Source organism: Abramis brama (genome assembly GCF_963993115.1).
Source record: "Abramis brama genome assembly, chromosome: 2".
NCBI classification, from domain to species: domain Eukaryota; kingdom Metazoa; phylum Chordata; class Actinopteri; order Cypriniformes; family Leuciscidae; genus Abramis; species Abramis brama.
The window spans coordinates 24585552-24606782 of record NC_139964.1 but is presented as its reverse complement, the minus strand read 5'-3'; the positions used below and the strand labels follow the sequence as shown (position 1 = coordinate 24606782).

General features: G+C 36.4%; 1 protein-coding gene across 1 annotated transcript in view; it reads left to right on the top strand.

Moving 5' to 3' along the window:
- Nucleotides 1-21231, top strand: part of LOC311077982 (uncharacterized protein) — a gene marked incomplete at its 5' end in the record, with an annotated part of 46777 nt that overhangs the window by 24696 nt on the left and 850 nt on the right. The window contains 30 exons of the mRNA XM_084106627.1: nt 9758-9808; nt 9926-9976; nt 10277-10327; nt 10625-10675; nt 10837-10850; nt 10980-11030; nt 11142-11192; nt 11320-11466; nt 11571-11621; nt 11714-11764; nt 11891-11941; nt 12069-12110; nt 12235-12285; nt 12430-12480; nt 13410-13484; nt 14209-14259; nt 14380-14430; nt 14521-14571; nt 15239-15270; nt 15552-15623; nt 15736-15922; nt 16234-16350; nt 16445-16626; nt 17664-17825; nt 17901-18107; nt 18185-18417; nt 18499-18565; nt 18655-18746; nt 18824-18986; nt 19250-21228. Coding sequence (XP_083962753.1) covers nt 9758-9808; nt 9926-9976; nt 10277-10327; nt 10625-10675; nt 10837-10850; nt 10980-11030; nt 11142-11192; nt 11320-11466; nt 11571-11621; nt 11714-11764; nt 11891-11941; nt 12069-12110; nt 12235-12285; nt 12430-12480; nt 13410-13484; nt 14209-14259; nt 14380-14430; nt 14521-14571; nt 15239-15270; nt 15552-15623; nt 15736-15922; nt 16234-16350; nt 16445-16626; nt 17664-17825; nt 17901-18107; nt 18185-18417; nt 18499-18565; nt 18655-18746; nt 18824-18986; nt 19250-19351 — 2608 coding nt within the window. The 3' untranslated portion in view covers nt 19352-21228. The remainder of the gene's footprint in view (nt 1-9757; nt 9809-9925; nt 9977-10276; nt 10328-10624; nt 10676-10836; nt 10851-10979; nt 11031-11141; nt 11193-11319; nt 11467-11570; nt 11622-11713; nt 11765-11890; nt 11942-12068; nt 12111-12234; nt 12286-12429; nt 12481-13409; nt 13485-14208; nt 14260-14379; nt 14431-14520; nt 14572-15238; nt 15271-15551; nt 15624-15735; nt 15923-16233; nt 16351-16444; nt 16627-17663; nt 17826-17900; nt 18108-18184; nt 18418-18498; nt 18566-18654; nt 18747-18823; nt 18987-19249; nt 21229-21231) is intronic.

Below are 21231 nucleotides of genomic sequence, written 5' to 3'. Positions count from 1 at the left end.
CATTACTATTTAAACTTCTGTTAAATCTAAATAAGAACGTGTGTAGATGTATGACAGAAATAAAGTCAAACTGGTAAAATAATAAGTGCAATAATGTGTAATGGCTCACAGTCCATAGTTCTTGTGTTTCTCTTTTTTCTGTTCTTGTTTCTCTTTCCTTCAATGATTCTGCTGATTAACATCAGGTATCTTCAATAATGCTCAATCATCACTTAATTAATCATTTAATTATCTCATTAACTTCAACACTGCTTCAGTGTTAATTTTAACACTCTGTAGTGTGGACACGTACATTGAGAAGTGTTAATTTAACACTGGGGATTTTGCTGTGTTGGAGCAAAGTGTACTTATATCTACATGAACTCTTTTTATTGTGTGTTTGTTAATTCATTGCTATTCATCAGTTTTTTTTTTTTTTTTTTTTTTTTTTTTTTAAGCTGTTACTAACTTCAGCAACATCAATACAACAGTCACACCAGAGACGACCTCAGCTGGTAATGTAGTCTGATGTTTCCTCTGCTGGATTGTGTTTTGGCTGAATGATTGTGGATCTGTAGAATTGAACTGGTGTGTGGGTTTGTGGGTGTGTTTGTGTCTCTAGATAAAGACAAGCAGAGTTGGAAAGAATACTTATGTCTACATGAGCTATTTTTATTGTGAGTTTGTTAAATCATTGGTATTCTTCAGTATTTTTTTTATTTTTTTTAGCTGTTACTAACATCATCAGCACCGATACAACAGTCACACCAGAGACGACCTCAGCTGGTAATGTAGTCTGATGTTTCCTCTGTTGGATTGTGTTTTGGCTGAATGTTTGTGGATCTGTAGAATTGAACACGTGTGTGAGTGTGTTTGTGTATCTAGATACAGATGATCAGAGGTGGACAGAGTACTTATATCTACTTGAACTCTTTTTATTGTGTGTTTAATTCATTAGGATTCATCAGTCATTATTTTTTTCAGCTGTTACTAACAACATCATCAGCACCGATTCAGCAGTCACACAAGAGACGACCTCAGCTGGTAATGTATTCTGATGTTTCCTCTGTTGGATTGTGTTTAATCCTTGTCTGGAGTCTACTATTCTGTAACACTGTTGTAATCATGAGGGAGTCCTTGGGGATCCTTCTGACTTTATGACACACAACTGCGACTTTATATCATGCAATTCTGACTTTATAACTTGCAATTTTGAGTTTATATATTTCAATTCTAACTTTATAACACGCAATTGCGACTTTAGATTATGCAATTCTGACTTTATATCTAGCAATTCTGACAAATAAAGTCAAAATTGCGAGAAGTAAACTTGCAAATTTTGAGAAAAAATTCACAATTATCTTTTAAAATGTTTTATTCTGTGATGGAAACAAGCTTCCATAGGTAGCCAATGATCTTGCTGCTCAACATTCTAATTCTTACCTATTGATTGCTGAAGCAGTTTTTGAGCATGCTTTCATTTACATTACATTTACATTTATGCATTTGGCAGACGCTTTTATCCAAAGCGACCTACATTGCATTTCAAGGTACACATTTTACATTCTTATAAGTTCTTGCTTTCCCTGGAAATCGAACCCATGACCTTATGGCCCATTTCCACTTAGCGGTATACAGTATGATATAGTATGAAATTCTTTACGTTTCCACTGTCAAAAGTTGTGAATGGTACCAAAATGCCGAACCGTACCGTACCACTTTTTTGGTACCCTTCCGTTGGGGTACCTAGCACAGTGGTACTGTACTAAAGGGCGGAGCTAGACTCACTACAGAACATTGATTGGTTGACAGACTATCGTCACTTGAGCGTGCTACAAGGGGAACATAAGAAGCGCCATTTTTTTAAAGGTGCTATAAGCGATGCCGGGAGACGTAACTTCTTGTTGACATTCGAATTGTTGTCAAACAAAACGGAGGCTAGCTAGACCCTCCCTCCTCCTCATCCCATCTCCTCCCTCCTCCCCTCCCTTCCGGCATAAAGGAAAGTCAAAGTAGTCATGTTACGTTGTTTAATTTAATGATTTTTGATGAATGATGTTATTTTTCCGTTGTGTTTGTGCATGTGGTTTTGTTGTTGTTGTGGTTCTCTCTCTCTCTTTCTCTCCTAGCGGCGCTCGTTACAGCGCGTACAGGTGCACGGCATTACGATGACGTCAGAAGTGGCATGGCGGCTTTGATTTAAGCGTGTTTGGATGCTTCCTCCACGAGCTCTCCTCTCTCCCGGCTTCGTGGTTTACTTTGAGTTTCCTTCTAAGCCTTGTTGTACCATCGAGCTATTCAAAACCTTGTTTGTATTCATAATGTGAAAGTTTGTCGAATCACCTGTGTAACAAAAGGAGACGTATGTAGGGAAGTGGGTGCCTTTTTTTTGTTTTTCCTCCGTTTTCTCCTGTGTTGAGGTTAGCAGGGAGGTAAGACTATGTTATTTATTTTCTTCTTTATTTTTGAGAAGGAAAGAGGTGTAATGCGGTAGGGCTGGGCGATATATCGCACGATATTGTTATGCGCATCTCGTTAGTAAAGCCGGTTCCTTGATTAGTAGTAAATCGCCATCACCTGCTTTCAGATGGAGCGGCATTTACTACAAAGAGCCGTAGTTAACTGACAAGCTGAGCCATATCGCATTAATATCGCGGACGTATCGCCAGCGATATTTAATGTGATATGGCTCAGCTTGTCAGTTAACTACGGCTCTTTGTATACAGCAAAAACTCCAGTGTTAAATTAACACTCCTGGGAGTGTATGAGTCCACACTCAAGAGTGTTTAAGTTAATGAGATAATTAAGTGATTAATTTGGTGATGATTGAACATTATTGAAGACACCTGATGTTAACAAGCAGAATCACTGAAGGAGAAAATCTCAAATTGTAAGCCACCGTTATGACGATCAATGGTTGCTTTAGTTGGACTCTTGACCCATATATTATTAACGTTAGATTTTGTTTGTCTGAGGTATCTGAGTTATAACTGCCAGATGAACAAAAAAAAAAAAAGTGATCTGATGGTGTTGGTTATATTATGACAATCATCATTTGAACTTGATCACTGAACTCATTAAAATCCTTCTTTCTGACTTTGATTTATGTTGTTGGTTACAGCATAACTGTGAATCTGCATAAATGCCCAGAATTTTTGATATAATATAAAAGATTTCTTAAAAGTTGTTTAAAAAAAAAAATCATTCTTTTAGGCACACACAGATGTCAAGATTCAGTCTATGCATCTCAACAATGGTGAGGAGCAGAATATTAAATTAGGAAAAGTAAATTACAAAGACAATTCAGATCATAATTTATTCATACCGCAATGCATGATGGGAGCCATTAATGAGTTGTGATTGGTGGCAGCCACTGCAACATGCTTTATTATTGTCACCATTGTTGAGATTCACAGGCTGATTATTGATGTCTGTGTTTTAAATGAATTTATCCGAATGTCTTTTGATCAGAACAATGTTTATTAAATATTTTGAATTATAAGTAAAGTACTGATAATCATAGGCTGAAAAATCACAAAACTGCTGCTAACAAGTTAAACCAAACTATCTCAATAAGTTTCCTTTTTCAGATCACAGCATGATTATGTCAAAACATAACCAACACTATAAGATAACATTTTACTTTGTTCATTTAACTGTTATAAATCAATAACAGCAGACAAACAACAGTAAATATTAAATTAAACATATAATGGTCTAGAGCCCAACTAAAGCAAACACCCATCACCTTAATGGTAACTTACAATTTGTGATTTTCTCCTTCAGTGATTCTGCTTGTTAACATCAGGTGTCTTCAATAATGCTCAATCATCACTAAATGAATCACTTAATTATCTCATCAGCCCTAAATGCCGCTCCATCTGAAAGCAGGTGATGGCGATTTACTACTAATCAAGGAACCGGCTTTACTGACGAGATGCGCATAACAATATCGCGATTTAAATCGCCCAGCCCTATAATGCGGTAGATAGCTGGAGTTTGGTTTATTATTTTGGCTTTACCCCCTCCTGAGGTAATTAGCTTATTCTTTTGTTTGTCTCCTAAGTTTATGTAATTAATAAATCCTTTTCTTATTATACTTCTTGGTTTCGATGGCTTATTATATCATTTAATTAATGAAGCGGGAGATGAGACTCCGGGCATCTTATTATGGCGGGGTTAAGGTGCTCTATGATTGAAATAAATCCCTGTGTGTTTAGTTAAATTGTGCGGGTCGAAAATTGGCTGTGGTGGTGCAGCTTTTGTCGGACCTCTTAACAAGTCACTACAAACAAAGTTAAGTTTTACTGATACTTCATTCAATGTGTAATGTCACCAAGTTAGATAAATGCTTTTATATATTGCAGAACAGAATGCAGAAAAAGAGAAACATTATCTTTAAATCGTTTCACCACCTGAGGTTATAACTATAGCTCCCATACAAGGACGCAATAATAGCAAGATAACGTTAGCTTCGCATTTCCCAGTGAGCATAAACAACGGCGGCGTCGTAAACAAATTTAGTCAAAGTTGCCAATAGCCTATAAATGAACATTCAAATTTATAACAAACAGTGGATGAAAACATCATTCACACAAATTGTCGCCCTACTGTAAATTTACAATAGAGATTGATCGCTAGCTGCTAGAAACATATGTTGTATTCACCAAAGTTAACGCTGACTGCATAGTTCTAGCTAATTAATGTTACATCCTTGTGTTGGTTTGGCGAACATGAACGTCAGTTTAGAAAGAAAAATGGATTTACCTGTTCTGCAAAAACAGAGCAACTGAATGTCGGATTGGAAGCCCTTCTGCCAGCGGAGTTCTCGCCACCTTTCGAAGGTTTTTCCGATGTAAATTCGGTACTTCGCGCGTTCCTTATCCTTGTCCCTCTTCTTTGCAATTTGTTCATCGAAATGTCGTCTCTTTGGTCGTGTGTCGGCCATAATTCAAACTTCCCTCTTCATGCTTCTCTCTCCTCCACACCCCCTTCATGTGTACGCGCACTAACCCCCCAAACCCCACCCTCAAATACTGCTTGTCGGTTATTGGCTGGAACACTGTTTGTTGTGTTTCGTGGTGCGGGTGAGCCTAGTTTGTTTTTGTTGCCGTTTGTGGAGCCTGTGGTGTCTAGAGAGACCGCGTTTTTTTACAGTGTGTTCAGGGGACAGGCAGCGAGCGGACAGTGAGGAGATGTTTGCTGTATGTGACAAAAAATATTTTGGCCTAAAAAACGCGTGGCATCGCTTAGAGCACCTTTAATAACCAGTTGCAATATAATACTACTGTTATTGTGTCACGAAATGTAGTTTTAAGAGTTTTTCTGGCGAGAATGTAGTTGTTTAAAGCTCAAATCTGTGGTTTATTTATAAAGATTTATGAACATTTGATCCAGGTTGTGAGATCTAGGTGATCACCGGGCGCTCGACGCTCATGTACCCCGCCTGGAACAGCCTTTCCTCGGCTAGTCGTTCTGACGTTTGCCGCTGACTCTGACGTCTCAGTAGTGGTTAAACATGAGATATAAGTCATCTTGTGTATATCTAACGGGCGATATTTGGTCTTGTGAATCTATAATTTGTTCCCTGGCCAATCGTTTTGGGTGAGGGCTAAGTGAAGTTTCATAACTTTATATATTTAAGCTATTTAACTTTACCGTTATAAGGTTAGACTAGAGCGCTGACTTTGTATGTTTGACTGAATTGTTTGCTTTATTTCTTATTGTATAGCTTCTTGTACCTTTTACTTATACTTTTATAATGGCTAATATTGATAAAACTGAAATTTAACAAAAAGAGACTGAGTTGAGTTTTGTCATTTTTAATTTTATTACAGTGAAGATGATCACTGTAATGTTGTTTACTCACAGCAAAAACTCCAGTGTTAAATGAACTCTCCTGGGAGTTTATTTGGCTCCAGACTCAAGAGTGTTAAAATATGAGTGTTAAATTAACACTCAAGAGTGTTAAAGTTAATGAGCTAATTAAGTGATTGATTAAGTGATGATTGATCATTATTGAAGACACCCGATGTTAACAAGCAGAATCACCAAAGGAGAAAATCTCATTTTTTTAAGACACCGTTATGGTGATCGGTGTTTGCTTTAGTTGGGCTCTTGACCCTTAAATAATTAACTTTAGATTTTGTTTGGATGTTGTATCTGAGTTGTAACTCTCAGATGAACAAAGAGAAAAGTTGATCACGTGGTGTTGGTTATGTTTTGACAATCATAATTTGACATAAATCACGTCTCATTTAGAGAGTTATGTCTACCTTGTTGATTACAGCAGCACTGTGAATCTACAGCAAATGATTTTCGGCATTTTCAATATAATCCAAAATATTTCTTAAAAGTTGTTCTGATCAAAAGACTTTGAAAATTACTTTGACACACTGACATCAATAATCAGCCTGTGAATCTCAACAATGGTGACAATAATAAAGCATGTTGCAGTGCATTCTGGGTGCCACCAATCAAAACTCATTCATGGCTCCCATCATGCATTGTGGCACGAATAAATTATGATCTGAATTGTCTTAGTAATTTCCTTTCCCTAAATGAATATTCTGTTTGTCACTATTGTTGAGATTCATACACTGATTCTTGATGTCTGTGTGTGCCTAAAAGAAAGATTTTGTTTTATCAGAACAACTTTTAAGAAATTATTTCGATTATTTAGAAAATTCTGGATCTTATGCTGTAGAATCACTGTGATGCTGTAATCAACAATATACATTTAAGTCAGAGATTAGGCTCTAAATGAGTTCAGTGATTTAGATCAAATTATGATTATGTCAAAACATAATCAACCAACTTTGTTCATCTGAGAGTTACAACTCAGATACAACAGCCAAACAAAATCTAAAGTTAATGATTTAAGGATCAAGAGCCCAACTAAAGCAAACACTGATCACCATAACGGTGTCTTAAAAAATTTGGTGATTCTGCTTGTTAACATCAGGTGTCTTCAATAATGATCAATCATAACTCAATTAATCACTTAATTAGCTCATTAACTTTAACACTCTTGAGCAGGGGCACCCAATCCTGCTCCTGCCGATCGACTGTCCTGCACAGTTCATCTCCAACCCTAATCAAACACACCTGAAGCAATCAATTAAGGTCTATAGGATCACTTTAAAATTAAAGGCAGGTGTGTTTGATTAGGGTTGGAGATGAACTGTGCAGGACAGTCGATCGGCAGGAGCAGGACTGGGCCACCCTGCTCTTGAGTGTTAATTTAACACTCATATTTTAACACTTTAACACTCTTGAGTCTGGAGCCATATAAACTCACAGGAGAGTTCATTTAACACTGGAGTTTTTGCTGTGCAACATCTGTTGCTTAGTACAAATAAACAATGCCTGGACCATATTAAAATGTTTGATATTTTTATATTATATTTAAATGAAAAGAGGCATGGTTGAGTTTTATATTTCGTTTTGTTATAAATAGGCTAACGTTATGCATGCAGTGAATATAATACGTGTTGCCTGACTCACATTTGTGTGGCTATAATGTTTAAGATTTCTTTAAATGAAAACGGAAAGAGGCAGAGTGGTGTTTTATAACATAGTTTGTTTTATTGTTGCCTAAAATGTACATACAGAGATAACCGGAGTAGCAGAGCAAGTTGAATGACGCTTTCAAAAACACGCTGTTCCATTTGCAGAATTACCAGACTCGCGTCCTCGGGAGTCATTCGTCTGAGTCGGACTTGGCAAGTCCGAACTTTGCGTACTTGGTATTGAGAAATGCCTAATGTAGGCGCTTGTCATCTTGTGACAAACAGCCACATGTCGAGAAGCAAGAACAAGATCTGCTGTATGTCATCCATTGTTGTTTTGTCGCTTTCTTCTTTGTGCGAAAATGCCTATGCCTATCAAGTAAGGGTACTGTTGGCAGTGGAAACACTGTCCCGAACCGAACCAAACTGTACTGTACCGTACCATACCGCTCAGTGGAAACTAGCCATTAGCGTTGCAAGCCCCAACGCTCTACTGTTTGAGCTACAGAAAAGCTCTCAGAAACCCTCCACCTTCCCCGGCTCCACCTGTATAGATCTGCTACACTCTCAGAAAAAAAGGTACAAAAGCTGTCGCTGTGGCGGTACCTTTTCAAAAGGTACACTTTTGTACCTAAAGAGTACATATTAGTCCCTCAAAGGTACATATTAGCAGAGGTGGGTAATCCAGGGGCCAAAGAGTAAAAGTCCTTCCATATGTTTATTCCACCCATGAACTCAGTCAGCTGATTTCACTAATTAGTTCTTTCTCCTGTCTGAATTAGCAAATCCAGGTGATTGGAACAAAATACTGAGGAGGACTTTTACTTTCTGAACCTGGACTTTACACCTCTGCATAGCAATGCCACATGTCAGCCAAGAGCAAAGAAATAAACCAGAACTGGACCTTATCGTAGCCAAAATAATCTGTGTATATTAAATATAGAGTACTTTCAGACACAGCCTCAGATGAAATCAACTGAAGAGAAAAGAAGACATTAAATCTGTGAAGATCTCAGCAGAGGAGGATTAAACAACTCCACAAACAGCATTACCAGCTTCACTTATTACTAACCAGACTGACTTTATTTCTGTCAGACGTCTACAAAAGTTTTATTGAGAATTAACAGAGGTTTAACTCTAATGTGTTTCATTTGAAATCACCATAACAGTGATTAGTGTTTCCATTAGCAGCAAAAGAAGGTAAAGTGAAACGAGATCAGGTGATGACGGCTACCTGATGATGGCTTTATAATCTTCTTGAAATAGACTGATTCACTGATGTCTTTTGAATTTAACAATTGTGTTGTACCATTAATATATTCACATCAAACCCTGTGTTACTACAGCATGAGATAAAACCATCAACATGTAACCATCACCTGATCTCATTTCACTTTAGCTTCCTTTGCTACTGCAAATGTGCTCAACAAAAACACTGTCACAGCGGCCAAAAAATACAACATATATTATAAGAGTTAAGAGCCCAACTAATGGGAACACTAATCACTGTTATGGTAACTTCAAATGAAACACATCAGAGTTAAACCTCTGTTAATTCTCAATAAAAACTTTTGTAGACGTCTGACAGAAATAAAGTCAGTCTGGTTAGTAATAAGTGAAGCTGGTAATGCTGTTTGTGGAGTTGTTTAATCCTCCTCTGCTGAGATCTACACAGATTTAATGTCTTCTTTTCTCTTCAGTCGATGTCATCTTAGACTGTGTCTGAAGTCAGTTGTAGTTCTTGTGTTTCTGCTCGTCTCTTTTTCTGTTCTCTTCTTTCCTTCTGTGATTCTGCTTGTTAACAGGCTTTTTAAGGCTGAGATGACTCCATATTTAATATACACAGGTTTTGTGGCTCAGATAAGGTCTAGTTCTGGTTTATTTCTTTGTTCTTGGCTGACATGTGGCATTGCTATGGCCTGCTTGTGGCCCAGATCTGGCAAACAGGAGTGAGCCACCCAAGGTGGGCCGGATTTGGGACGGCACAATGTTACTATGTGGGAAGGGGACCAATTATTACCCTTTTTACAAGATGTAATATAAGTCTCAGATGTCCCCCAGATTGTGTCTGTGAAGTTTCAAATGACCACACAGATCATTTAGTATACCATGTTGTAAATACCCCTTTTTGGATGGAAGCAAAAGCATGCCGTTTTAGTGTGTGTATCTTTAAAAGCAATAGAGCTCTGCCAACAACAATCACAAAATGAATTTTGTGTCATCATCTGAATCAATGAATCATCTGTTTCCATCTGTTACTGTTTCAGTTTCTTTACAGCCAGACACTTCCACAACATCTACCAGTTCTACATCTACAGGTGAGGATGATGCTGGATTTCACTGTAAAATTTAAACACGACCCTCCATAATTACTGCCTTATTAATGAACTCGGTTGTTCATCATCTGAGTCTGATTCTACATGTTATTGTTTCAGTTTCTTTACAGCCGATCACTTCCGCAACATCTACCAGTTTTACTTCTACAGGTGAGGATGATGATAGACTGGACTGTTATATTGAAATGCCCTCCATAATTAATGTATTCATGAAGAACACAGAACTTCATCTAAATCTGACTTTGATTCTCTTTTCATCTTGTAAATGTTACAGATCATTTACTGACAGTCACTTCCACAACATCTACCAGTCCCACTACTGAACGTGAGCATGTTTCTAGGGCTGAATGTGACTTTTAAAAGAAGCTCCTTAACTATTGTTTTTACGTGGAACACCATAATTCAGCATCTGACATCTGATTTATCTGTTTCCATCTCTTATTGTTTCAGTTCCTTTACAGCCGATCACTTCCGCAACATCTACCAGTTCTACATCTACAGGTGAGGATGACGTTAGACTGGACTGTTATATTGAAATGCAACCCTCCGTAATTAATATCTTCATGAAGAACACAGAACTTCTTCTAAATCTGACTTTGATTCTCTTTTCATCTTGTTAATGTTACAGATCATTTACTGACAGTCACTTCCACAACATCTACCAATCTAACCACTGAAGGTGAGCATGTTTCTGGTCTGAATGTGACTTTGAAAAGATGTTCATCCATAATTAGTGTTTTCTTGAAAAATACAGCACCTGAGTCTGATTTACCATCTGTTTTCATGTGTTATTTTCAGTTCCTTTACAGCCGGACACTTCCACAACTTCTACCAGTTCTACATATACAGGTGAGGATGATGGTGGATTGCACTGTAATATTAAAATGCGACCCTCCATAATTAATATCTTCATGAAAAACACAGAACTTCATCTAAATCTGACTTTGATTCTCTTTTCATCTTGTTAATGTTACAGATAATTTACTGACAGTCACTTCCACATCTTCCAGTCCCACTACTGAAGGTGAGCATGTTTCTGGGCTGAATGTGACTTTGAAAAGATGTTCATCCATAATTAGTGTTTTCTTGAAAAATACAGTAATTCAGCATCTGAGTCTGATTTACCATCTGTTTCCATGTGTTATTGTTTCAGTTCCTTTACAGCCGGACACTTCCACAACTTCTACCAGTTCTACATATACAGGTGAGGATGATGGTGGATTGGTTAAAATGCGACCCTCCATAATCAATGTCTTAATAAAGAAAACAGTAGTAGTTCATCATCTGAGTCTGATTGTACACATTATTGTTTCAGTTTCTTTACAGCCAATCACTTCCGCAACATCTACCAGTTTCACTTCTACAGGTGAGGATGATGTTAGACTGGACTGTTATATTGAAATGCAACCCTCCATAATTAATGTCTTCATGATGAACACAGAACTTCATCTAAATCTGACGTTGATTCTCTTTTCATCTTGTTAATGTTACAGATCATTTACTGACAGTCACTTCCACAACATCTTCCAGTCCCACTACTGAAGGTGAGCATGTTTCTGGGCTGAATGTGACACAGCCAGACACTTCCACAACATCCACCAGTTCTACATCTACAGATGAGGATGATGTTAGTCTGGACTGTATATATTGAAATCCAACCCTCCATAAATAATATCTTCATGAAAAACACAGAACTTCATCTAAATCTGACTTTGATTCTCTTTTCATCTTGTTAATGTTACAGATAATTTATTGACAATCACTTCCACAACATCTACCAGTCCCACTACTGAAGGTGAGCATGTTTCTGGGCTAAATGTGTCTTCTTGAAAAACACAGTAATTCAGCATCTGATTTATCATCTGGTTTCATGTGTTATTGTTTCAGTTTCTTTACTGCCGGTCACTTCCACAACATCTACCAGTTTCACTTCTACTGGTGAGGATGATATTAGACTGGACTGTATATATTGAAATGCAACCCTCCAAAATGTCTTAATTAAGAACACACAGTGCTTCCTCCAAATCTGACCTTGCATCTCTTTCCACTTTGTAAATGTTACAGGTCATTTACTGACAGACACTTCCACAACATCTACCAGTTTTACTTCTACAGGTGAGGATGATGTTAGACTGGACTGTTATATTGAAATTCAACCCTCCATAATTAATGTCTTCATGAAGAACACAGAACTTCATCTAAATCTGACGTTGATTCTCTTTTCATCTTGTTAATGTTACAGATCATTTACTGACAGTCACTTCTACCAGTCCCACTACTGAAGGTGAGCATGTTTCTGGGCTGAATGTGACTTTTAAAAGATGTTCCTTAACTTTTGTTTTTATGAGGAACACCCTAATTCAGCATCTGACATCAGATTAATCTGTTTCCATCTGTTATTGTTTCAGTTCCTTTACAACCAGTCACTTCCACAACATCTACTAGTTCAACATCTACAGGTAAGGATGATTCTGGACTCAATTTGGCCTTTTAAAATAAATCCATCAAGATGGTTTTCTTCATGAAGAACACAGTAGTTCATTATCTGAGTCTGATTTAACAGACTTCCATCTGCTTTATTTTATTTATTTATTTTTTTTCAGTTCCTTTACAGCCAGTCACTTCCACAACATCTACTAGTTCTAATTCTACAGGTAAGGTTGATTCTAAACTGAATGTATCCTTTAACCCTTTAGAACCGGCTGTGTCGTCGCCGACACACACCAGCAAGCTGTATTCATTTGACCGTAACTCTTCAACCGTTTGCACTATCAAAACCATTCAAATTGCCCCTGACAGTAGACAACATGGCAATATGCGGCTTATTACTGTAGTTTCATGCTTTCCGTCTGCAAATGACATCAGCGCGGGAAGGAAGGATTTGAACAGAGAGATACGAAGCGTGGCAGGTTAGAGTGTTTTGGATTGCATAAAATAATAAAAGAAACGAACAAATACATGGTGAAAGAAGTGTTAGACAGCAGAAGAGGGGATTTGGATGATTTTTAATGAAACTTGGGAGGCGGATGGCCGTTACTCTTTCACGTATCAAAGCATGTAGTGAGTGCATGTGAATGTGTGCCTATGAATGCGTGCATTTGTATGTGTGCGTGTATGAAAAATAGTGTCCTAAATAAAAACTGTGCAACCCAATGTCACAAAAAAGACTTGTGTATATATGTATTATAGTTAATTTTTCAACTTTAAAGTGTTAGTTTCTTTCGTTCATGATTTTTTTCAGTTTTTTTTTTTCTAAATAAAAATCAGTAAATTTATTCTCGTTTGTTTATTATTTTTGTCTAGTTAAATTCTATTTACAAACTCACCACACACAATAATGGTCAATAACTGTAATTTGTTGAAAGATAATCTTTTTCTGAAAAAGATGACACCTTGCACATTAAGATAGCACATTGTTTTAGAATTGTACAGTCAAAAAATCTAAATATGTGAAACACCTATTTTAGCTTCAGGTTCTAAAGGGTTAAGAAGAACCCCCTCATAATGATTTTATTCATGAAGAACATAATAATTCAGTATCTGAATCTGATTTATCATCAGTTTCCATCTGTTATTTTTGCAGTTCCTTTACAGGCGGTCACTTCCTCTACATTTACCAATTCTACATCTACAACATCTACCAGTTCTACATCTACAGGTGAGAATAAATCTAGACTGAATGTGGCCTTTAAAAATAAACTCCTCAAGCCCAGATAGTGTTTCGACCCACATCTGGCACATGTGGAAAGATGATCTGGCCAGAAGAAATAAACCAGAACTGGACCTTATCTGAGCCACAAAATCTGTGTATATTAAATATGGAGTCATCTCAGCCTTAATAAGCCTGTTAACAAGCAGAATCACTGAAGGAAAGAAGAGAACAGAAAAAGAGACGAGCAGAAACACAAGAACTACAACTGACTTCAGCCACAGTCTTAGATGAAAATCTAGCTGAAGATAAAAGAAGACATTAAATCTGTGAAGATCTCAGCAGAGGAGGATTAAACAACTCCACAAACAGCATTACCAGCTTCACTTATTACTAACCAGATTTACTTTATTTCTGGCAGACATCTAAAGTTCTTATGGGCCTGCTTGTGGCCCAGATTGGCCTGCTTGTGGCAAACAGGAGTGAGCCGCCCAAGGGCCGTCATTCCACGCTGCATGTGGGCCAGATCATCTTTCCACATCTTTGTGCCAGATGTGGGCCGGATCTGGGCCGAAACAATGTTGCTATCTGGGAGATTATATTCTTCATCTTTTTTGATGATTTTCTTGGATTGTAATATTGAAATGTGACCCTCCATAATCAGTGTCTTAATAAAGAAAACAATAGTTCATAATCTGAGTCTGATTTTACATTTGTAATTTTTTTTTTTTAGTTCCTTTACAGCCGATCACTTCCGCAACATCTACCAGTTCTACATCTACAGGTGAGGATGATTCTGGACTGAATGTGGTATTTTTCCCTCATGATGATTTTCTTCATGAAGAACACAGTAGTTTGTCAACTGAGTCTGATTTAACATTGGTTTCCATCTGTTATTTTTCAGTTTATATACAGCGCGTCACATCCACAACATCTGTCAGTCCCAGTACTACAGGTAAATGTGTTGCCGAACTGGAATTGAACTGAATAAGTAATTCAGCACCTGAGTCTGATTTATAATCCGTTTCCTGTTTCATTCTTTCAGTTCCTTTACAGCCGGTCTCTTCTACAATATCTACCAGTTCTACTTCTACAGGTGAGTGACGCTGTACTTCCTTTCATCCAAGTCTGTTTTGTTGACAAATTTTTGTCTTGTTAATGTTACACCTTATGAAACAGTCATTTACATTTATTTATTTAGCAGACGCCTTTATCCAAAGTGACTTAAAAATGAGGATATATGTCAGTCACTAAATTAATGTAATACATCTGAGTTTGATTTGATATTTCCTTCTCTTCATGCTACATGTAATATTACAGTCTCCTAACCTAAATGAATATAGTGTGATTGTGTATCATGTATTAATGTAACATTTTTGTTATGGTCATTTAAATATGGCATGTGATGATTTTATGATCTGAATTTACCACTGGCTCAAAATTGGTTTGCAGTTTTTACAAAAGACACCATGCATAAATACATCATACATAAACAGGACTGCACATCTGCTAAATCAAATGATGGGTTTTGGTATGTTCTAACCTTAGTCTGAGTGAGATTAGGTGTTGATTTAAAAAAAATCTAGAATAAGTCCATTTGGATTTGCCAAGTAATGTATTTTACCAGTTTTATAATTAAATAAAAGATAACTGTAAACCAATTTACAATGGATTATTCTCACACCCATTGCATCAGCCAGTCCCACCGAAATGACTTTTGAAAGGAACTTCTATTTAATTCATGCTGAGTTTTCCCATTCCAGGTCTGAACTTTACACTGCAGGAAGGATGCAAGGTAAGTTGACATGAGTTTCTTAAACTGTGATTTGGAAGGTTGGACATCATACCATAAAACTTGAATCAAAAGCACAATACACTATGATATGCACTGTATAATGTGCACTATAATGTTTTTTTTTTTTTTTTTTTTTTGGTCAGTGTTGTTGATTCTTTGCATACAGTAGATATATGTTGAACTATTTGTTCCTTTTACATGCACCAATTGACTTTTATTTAGAAACCATAAAAGAAAAACATTAAAATAAACAAATAATCTTCAGTGCTCTGTGATTTCAGGCCACAGGACGATGTGTAGAAAATCTTCTTGAGCAGATAGAGAACATCACAGCTGAAGTTCTCCCTTTGACCGTAAGAAAAACATGACAAAATAATAATTGTGTGTCACTAGATGATACTGTAGCAATGCTTTCTTTTGTTTCAACATTTACAAATAATACTCATTATATGATCATTAAAATAGGATGTGACCAAAATTTTGGATTTGGTCCTCAACGCTTCAGAGAAGGTTTTAGTGTCATCATCAGCTGACCCAAATAAACTGGTGTCAGATGGAAACCGTGTGCTAAAAGCCAGTGAGAAGCTGGTGTCCATGCTGGTGAAGCCGACAGACACATATGCCAATGTCAGTTTTACCCTTGACACTGTGGGTAAGTAAAACAGAACTGCGGAAGTAACTACTAGCTTTGTAGAGCTGCACCATTAATTGTTAAAATATTTTAAATAGCAGCAATTAACATTTTTCCAGAACCTTTTGTAAATTACATTTTATTTTGTTTAGTAATCTGTTCAGAATCGAGAATCATGCAGCTCTATAAATTTGAACTCTGGAGTATGAACTAATCGTTGACTTTCTGGATGATCTAATTATTTCATGATTTCTCATCTGCTGATGTAACATATTGTTAGACTGAATAATTTACACAATGTGTGTGTGGGTTGTTTTGTTCTTTTAAATCAGAGGTTGAAGTCTTCATGGTTGGACCAAATGTCACCTTAGATAAAATCCCTCGACTTGACACAACAAATTCTTCTGTGGACATCGATCTCATTGGGATCGCCAAGAACAATAGTGAAAGTATGTGAAAAGTTTTGGTATGACTCATTAAATAACTTTATATATACTTCCAATATAATATCACATTCAGTGTATGTGATTTCCTGTCACACAGGATCAGCTGCTGTGGCTTTCATGAGTTATAACACAATGGAGAATCTACTGAAGCCAGACTTCTTCAACACATCAAATGACACGATTAAAACCATGATGTCCACTGTGATCTCAGCTACTCTTCCCAAAACCAACAACACTAAACTCACCAAACCAGTCAACTTCACCCTCAAACACATCAGAGTGAGTAACTTTCATTTACTACTTCATAATCTCCTTTATCCACTGTTCTAATCAATCAGGGTTAGGTTTGAAAATTTACAGTAATTCAGAAAAAAGGGATGGATGGAGAAATAAAATGGAGGTGACCGCTGATAGAAAAGTTTCTAGGTATAGGGCTATGTATCAGCTACTATGTAAAACTAATAGTTCTGAATTATTTGGACTAATTTTATCATTTGGTTATAGTTTATAATTTTGGATATTTCCTTCTGTTAACTGTTTTTCTTAAACTTTCACTGATTTGCATTAAATCATACTGGGATGTTTGCTGAAAATGTTGGGTTATTATTCTACACAATGGAGAATCTACTGAAGCCCGACTTCTTCAACACATCAAATGACATGGTTAAAACCACGATGTCCACTGTGATCTCAGCTACTCTTCCCAAAACCACCAACACTAAACTCACCAAATTAACTGATAGCTGATATCACAGCAGACAAAATGACAAACTTTGATCAACAAAATGGCATTTCAATGTTTTTTTTTCTAGCGGGACCATGGATATGCAAATTAGCCCCGCCTCCACTCACTCACACCAGTTCAGAGATCCACTCGATAAACTTTACTGGCCGTAAAGCTGGCAGTTGGATTTAGAATTTTATGAAAAATAACTCTCATGTTCACACTGCTACGGTGACCAAGAGAGCTCAACGTGCTGCAACTGAAGAAAACGCATGCAAATAGAAAAACATCCGCAAATTAAGGAAACGTCTTTATCAGTTTCACAACACATGTGTGCTCCAAATACTCACCCTACCATTTCAACCTAAAACAGATGCAAAGACTAGGTTAAAAATATTTCAAAAGAGTTACCAACAGTTGTGTTTAGGATAAGGGGTTGGTCAATGCGATATATCAATTAAATTAAAATAATTAAATAACTAAATAATTCCTGAAAGTTAAAAATACAAATACATAATAAAATAGTAAGTGCTCTTTGGCCAGCCGCCACTGGAGGTATCCCTAATATGCATGTCTTTTCTTTATTGTTCAGAAGCTTGTTCCCAACAGTTCCCTGTCCTGTGTGTACTGGAATATCAGCGAGTGGATTGTAGATGGTTGTTCTGTTTTAAAGACCAACAGCAGCTACACTGTGTGTTCCTGTGTTCATCTCTCCACATTCGCTCTCATCATGCAAACCAGCCGCCCATCAGAGGTACGAGAACATTTATAGTGAGCGTTGAAGAACAGCATAGATTTGGCACTCATGTACTCTGACATGTTTTCTCAGAGCGACTCACTGCTGGAGCTGTTGAATTTGGTGTGTGTGATCGTGGGGCTGGTGTTCTTCAGTTTGGCCCTGTTGACCTTTGCCTTTTGTCAGTGGAGTCCTGCAGTGAATAATGTGGCTCGAATCAATCTCTGTGTGAGTCTGCTGTTGGCTCACCTTCTGTTCCTGCTCACACAACAGTTCCTGAGCCTCATACGCCCTCATCAGGTGAGAATGATGAAGGAGCCCTACAGCTCAGCACAGTCTCACTGAGAATCATCATAACCATCTCTCATGATCTCCAGGTGTTGTGTGCCGTGATATCAGGTGTGCTGCACTTCCTCTTTCTCTCCGGCTTTGTGTGGATGTTCATTGAAGCTTTGCTGCTCTTCATCTGTGTGAAGAACCTATCACAGATCAGCTCCAAAAAGAGGGAGGTGCTTAGCAGTGGATTCCTGTGTGTGATTGGATATACGGTTCCTCTGGTTGTGGTGGCCGTGTCTGCTGCGGTGGATCCTAAAGGCTATGGAAGTGAAGAGTGAGTTTAGTTTGAGTGACTCAGAGATCTTCATCCATGTTTGTTTATTGATATTTTTTGACTGTATCTTCTTCTAAACAGGTGCTGGATTAAAATGGATAAAGGTTTTTTCTGGAGTTTTCTGGGACCTGTTGTGGTCATAATTGCTGTAAGCACATTTCTTATTTCTTTTATCTCATGACTTTGTATTAAAAGGGAAACTGATTAATTACCTTTTTTTTTTCTCTTACTGTGCAGTTAAATGTGATTCTTTTCATCAACATCATCATCAGTCTGAACTTGACTTTGAAAAATCTGAACCCTGAAGTTTCACAGATGAAACAAACCAAGTAACAAACAATCTGATTTAAAATAACAAATAGTCAATAAAGACACATTAAATATGTTTCTTTCTCTTTCTCTGCAGGATTATGACATTTAAAACACTGGCTCAGTTTGTGATTCTTGGTTGCTCCTGGATTCTGGGTTTCTTCACTAATGACAGGAAAGAGCTGGAGATCCTCTTCCTGATCTTGAACTCTCAGCAGGGAACCTTCATCTTCCTGGTCTATTGTGTCCTCAATAATGAGGTCAGACATCATGTTACTCTACCAGATAATCTTTGTTATGCTTCACATAATTCATATGAGTTCCATCTTATTTTCACACCTGAGAGACTACAGCACTGTTCCAAAACCCAGTTGACTGCCTTTTATAAAGCATTTTAGGCCATACAGGCACACTTCCAACAGAAAGGCTGTTCCAAAAGAATTTAAGTCAGTCTATCCCTTGATCTAGTAATCATTTGTCTTGTGAAATAACCCAATTTGACTGACTTTCTCTTTTTGTGCAGGTCAGGCAACAGTACAGAAATTGGTGGAGAGCTGTTCTTCCAGTCAGCAAAAATGTCCAGATGAGACATGAGACAAAGGCCATAAATCCTTATAAAGAATAAGAAAGGAAAAAAAACAGCATTATAACAGTGAAAAAGTTGTCCAGTGTATGTCAATGTAAATCACCAACTCTTGTTTTCCTGTTATTTAAATGAGCGAGATATTGAGAAATTCCTTATTGGAGCAATTTGAACAGTGCTTTTCAATTTAATGTAAAACAACACAACCTGTAAAATGTATGTTATGTGTTTCCCCCTTCATTGTGAATTTGGTTCTGTCCTGTGACCTATTTTTCCTTATTGTAACAAATCGTTAGCCTCATTGCATAATTGCCTAACCCATATTTAAAAAAAAAAAAAAAATGACTTGGGCAATTATGCTATGAGGCTAACGAAATGTAAAATCAGCATTATTCTTTTCACTCAAAATCTCCCTTTTCCTTATTCTACAAACTCTGATTCTTTTATTTTGAATATTGTTTGATTTTATTGTATTGTCTTTTGTTTTAATCACATTGGCATGAATAGTTTACTGCCCTTTTAAGAGACACTTAAAATCACCATGAAATAAAATTTTACAATTTGGATTTTTATATGTAATATTGTAGTGTTTATTATAAATGATTTATCTGTGCACTTCATTAATTAAAAAAAAAAAAAAATCATGTACCCTTATAATCTTTAATCAAATATGTTATCCTTCCCTCCCCCCTCAAAACGACTTCTGAAGTAACCTCAGCTAATATATTCAGAGATTTGATTGCTACATCAATGAATCAGATCATCATATGATGACTATAACATCACCAAAGAATGACCAAGATCATCTGATATTTTCTCCAGCATTCATTGCCATTACAAATGCGTATCAAATACACAGTTAAAGCAGCCAGAGAAAAAACTACAATTATAAACTCAAGGGTCATGAGCCAAACTAAAGCAGACACTGATCTCAATGGTGACATCAAATTTATGTTAAAGTTTTTTGCACTTTATTTAAATTAGCATATTTTACTTTAACTTTATTATTTTTGATTGGCAGCCGCAGCTGCCAGTCATTTGACCCTTTTTTCCGATTTTTTCTTTTTACAATGAAGGTATATGATCATGATAATTCAGGAAATACCTGTAAAATAACAATGTTTTTTTTTTTTTTTTTTTTCAGTTTATTTAATTTAGGATGTTTTACAGTTTTTTGGGGGAACTGACAGTCATTTGACCATTTTATCATTTAACTGTTTTGTTACTGTTTACTTACAGATTATATTTGTAATTTTACATAATTTTTTATGTAATTTAATAAAACAGAAAAAATACTGTATGAAAAATACAATAAATTTTCTAAATAAAATATGTGAATTACTGGAATTTGTCATTAATGTCACAATATCTAAAATAACAGCTGAATTTTTATTTTGCAGATATTATATGTAATTTTACAGTGTTTTGAGTACAATTTAAAATTAAAGAAAATTATCGTCACAAAATCAGTTATTTTCTGTAAAATTAGGATTTTTTTTTTTTAGTGTATGCAACCACAACTCAGCTAACAGACTTTCTTGATGTTAGAGGAACATGTTTTAAGAGGTGTTCTTTCAACTTAATTTTGATTTCAAATTCAACATTATAGGAACGTTGATGTTTTTATTAAATTCCATCTGTGTAAATGTTTGTGTACTCAAAATGTATGACTAACTTTATGTCATTCTTACCTAGAGGGACATCTGACAGATTCCTTGCCATAATGGAGCATTTTCCTGTTGTTTCAAGTCATCAAATGTGCCAGGTTTATTGACTTGGTACTACTTGTGTACTTTCAGAATTCATTGGCTTAATACATTTAGGTTTTAGTCATTTATATGAATATTTTACACCAAATTTGCAAAGTTTTTTTTAGTGACTTATTTCTAATGTAATTTCCTATGAATTTTAATACTTTAGTA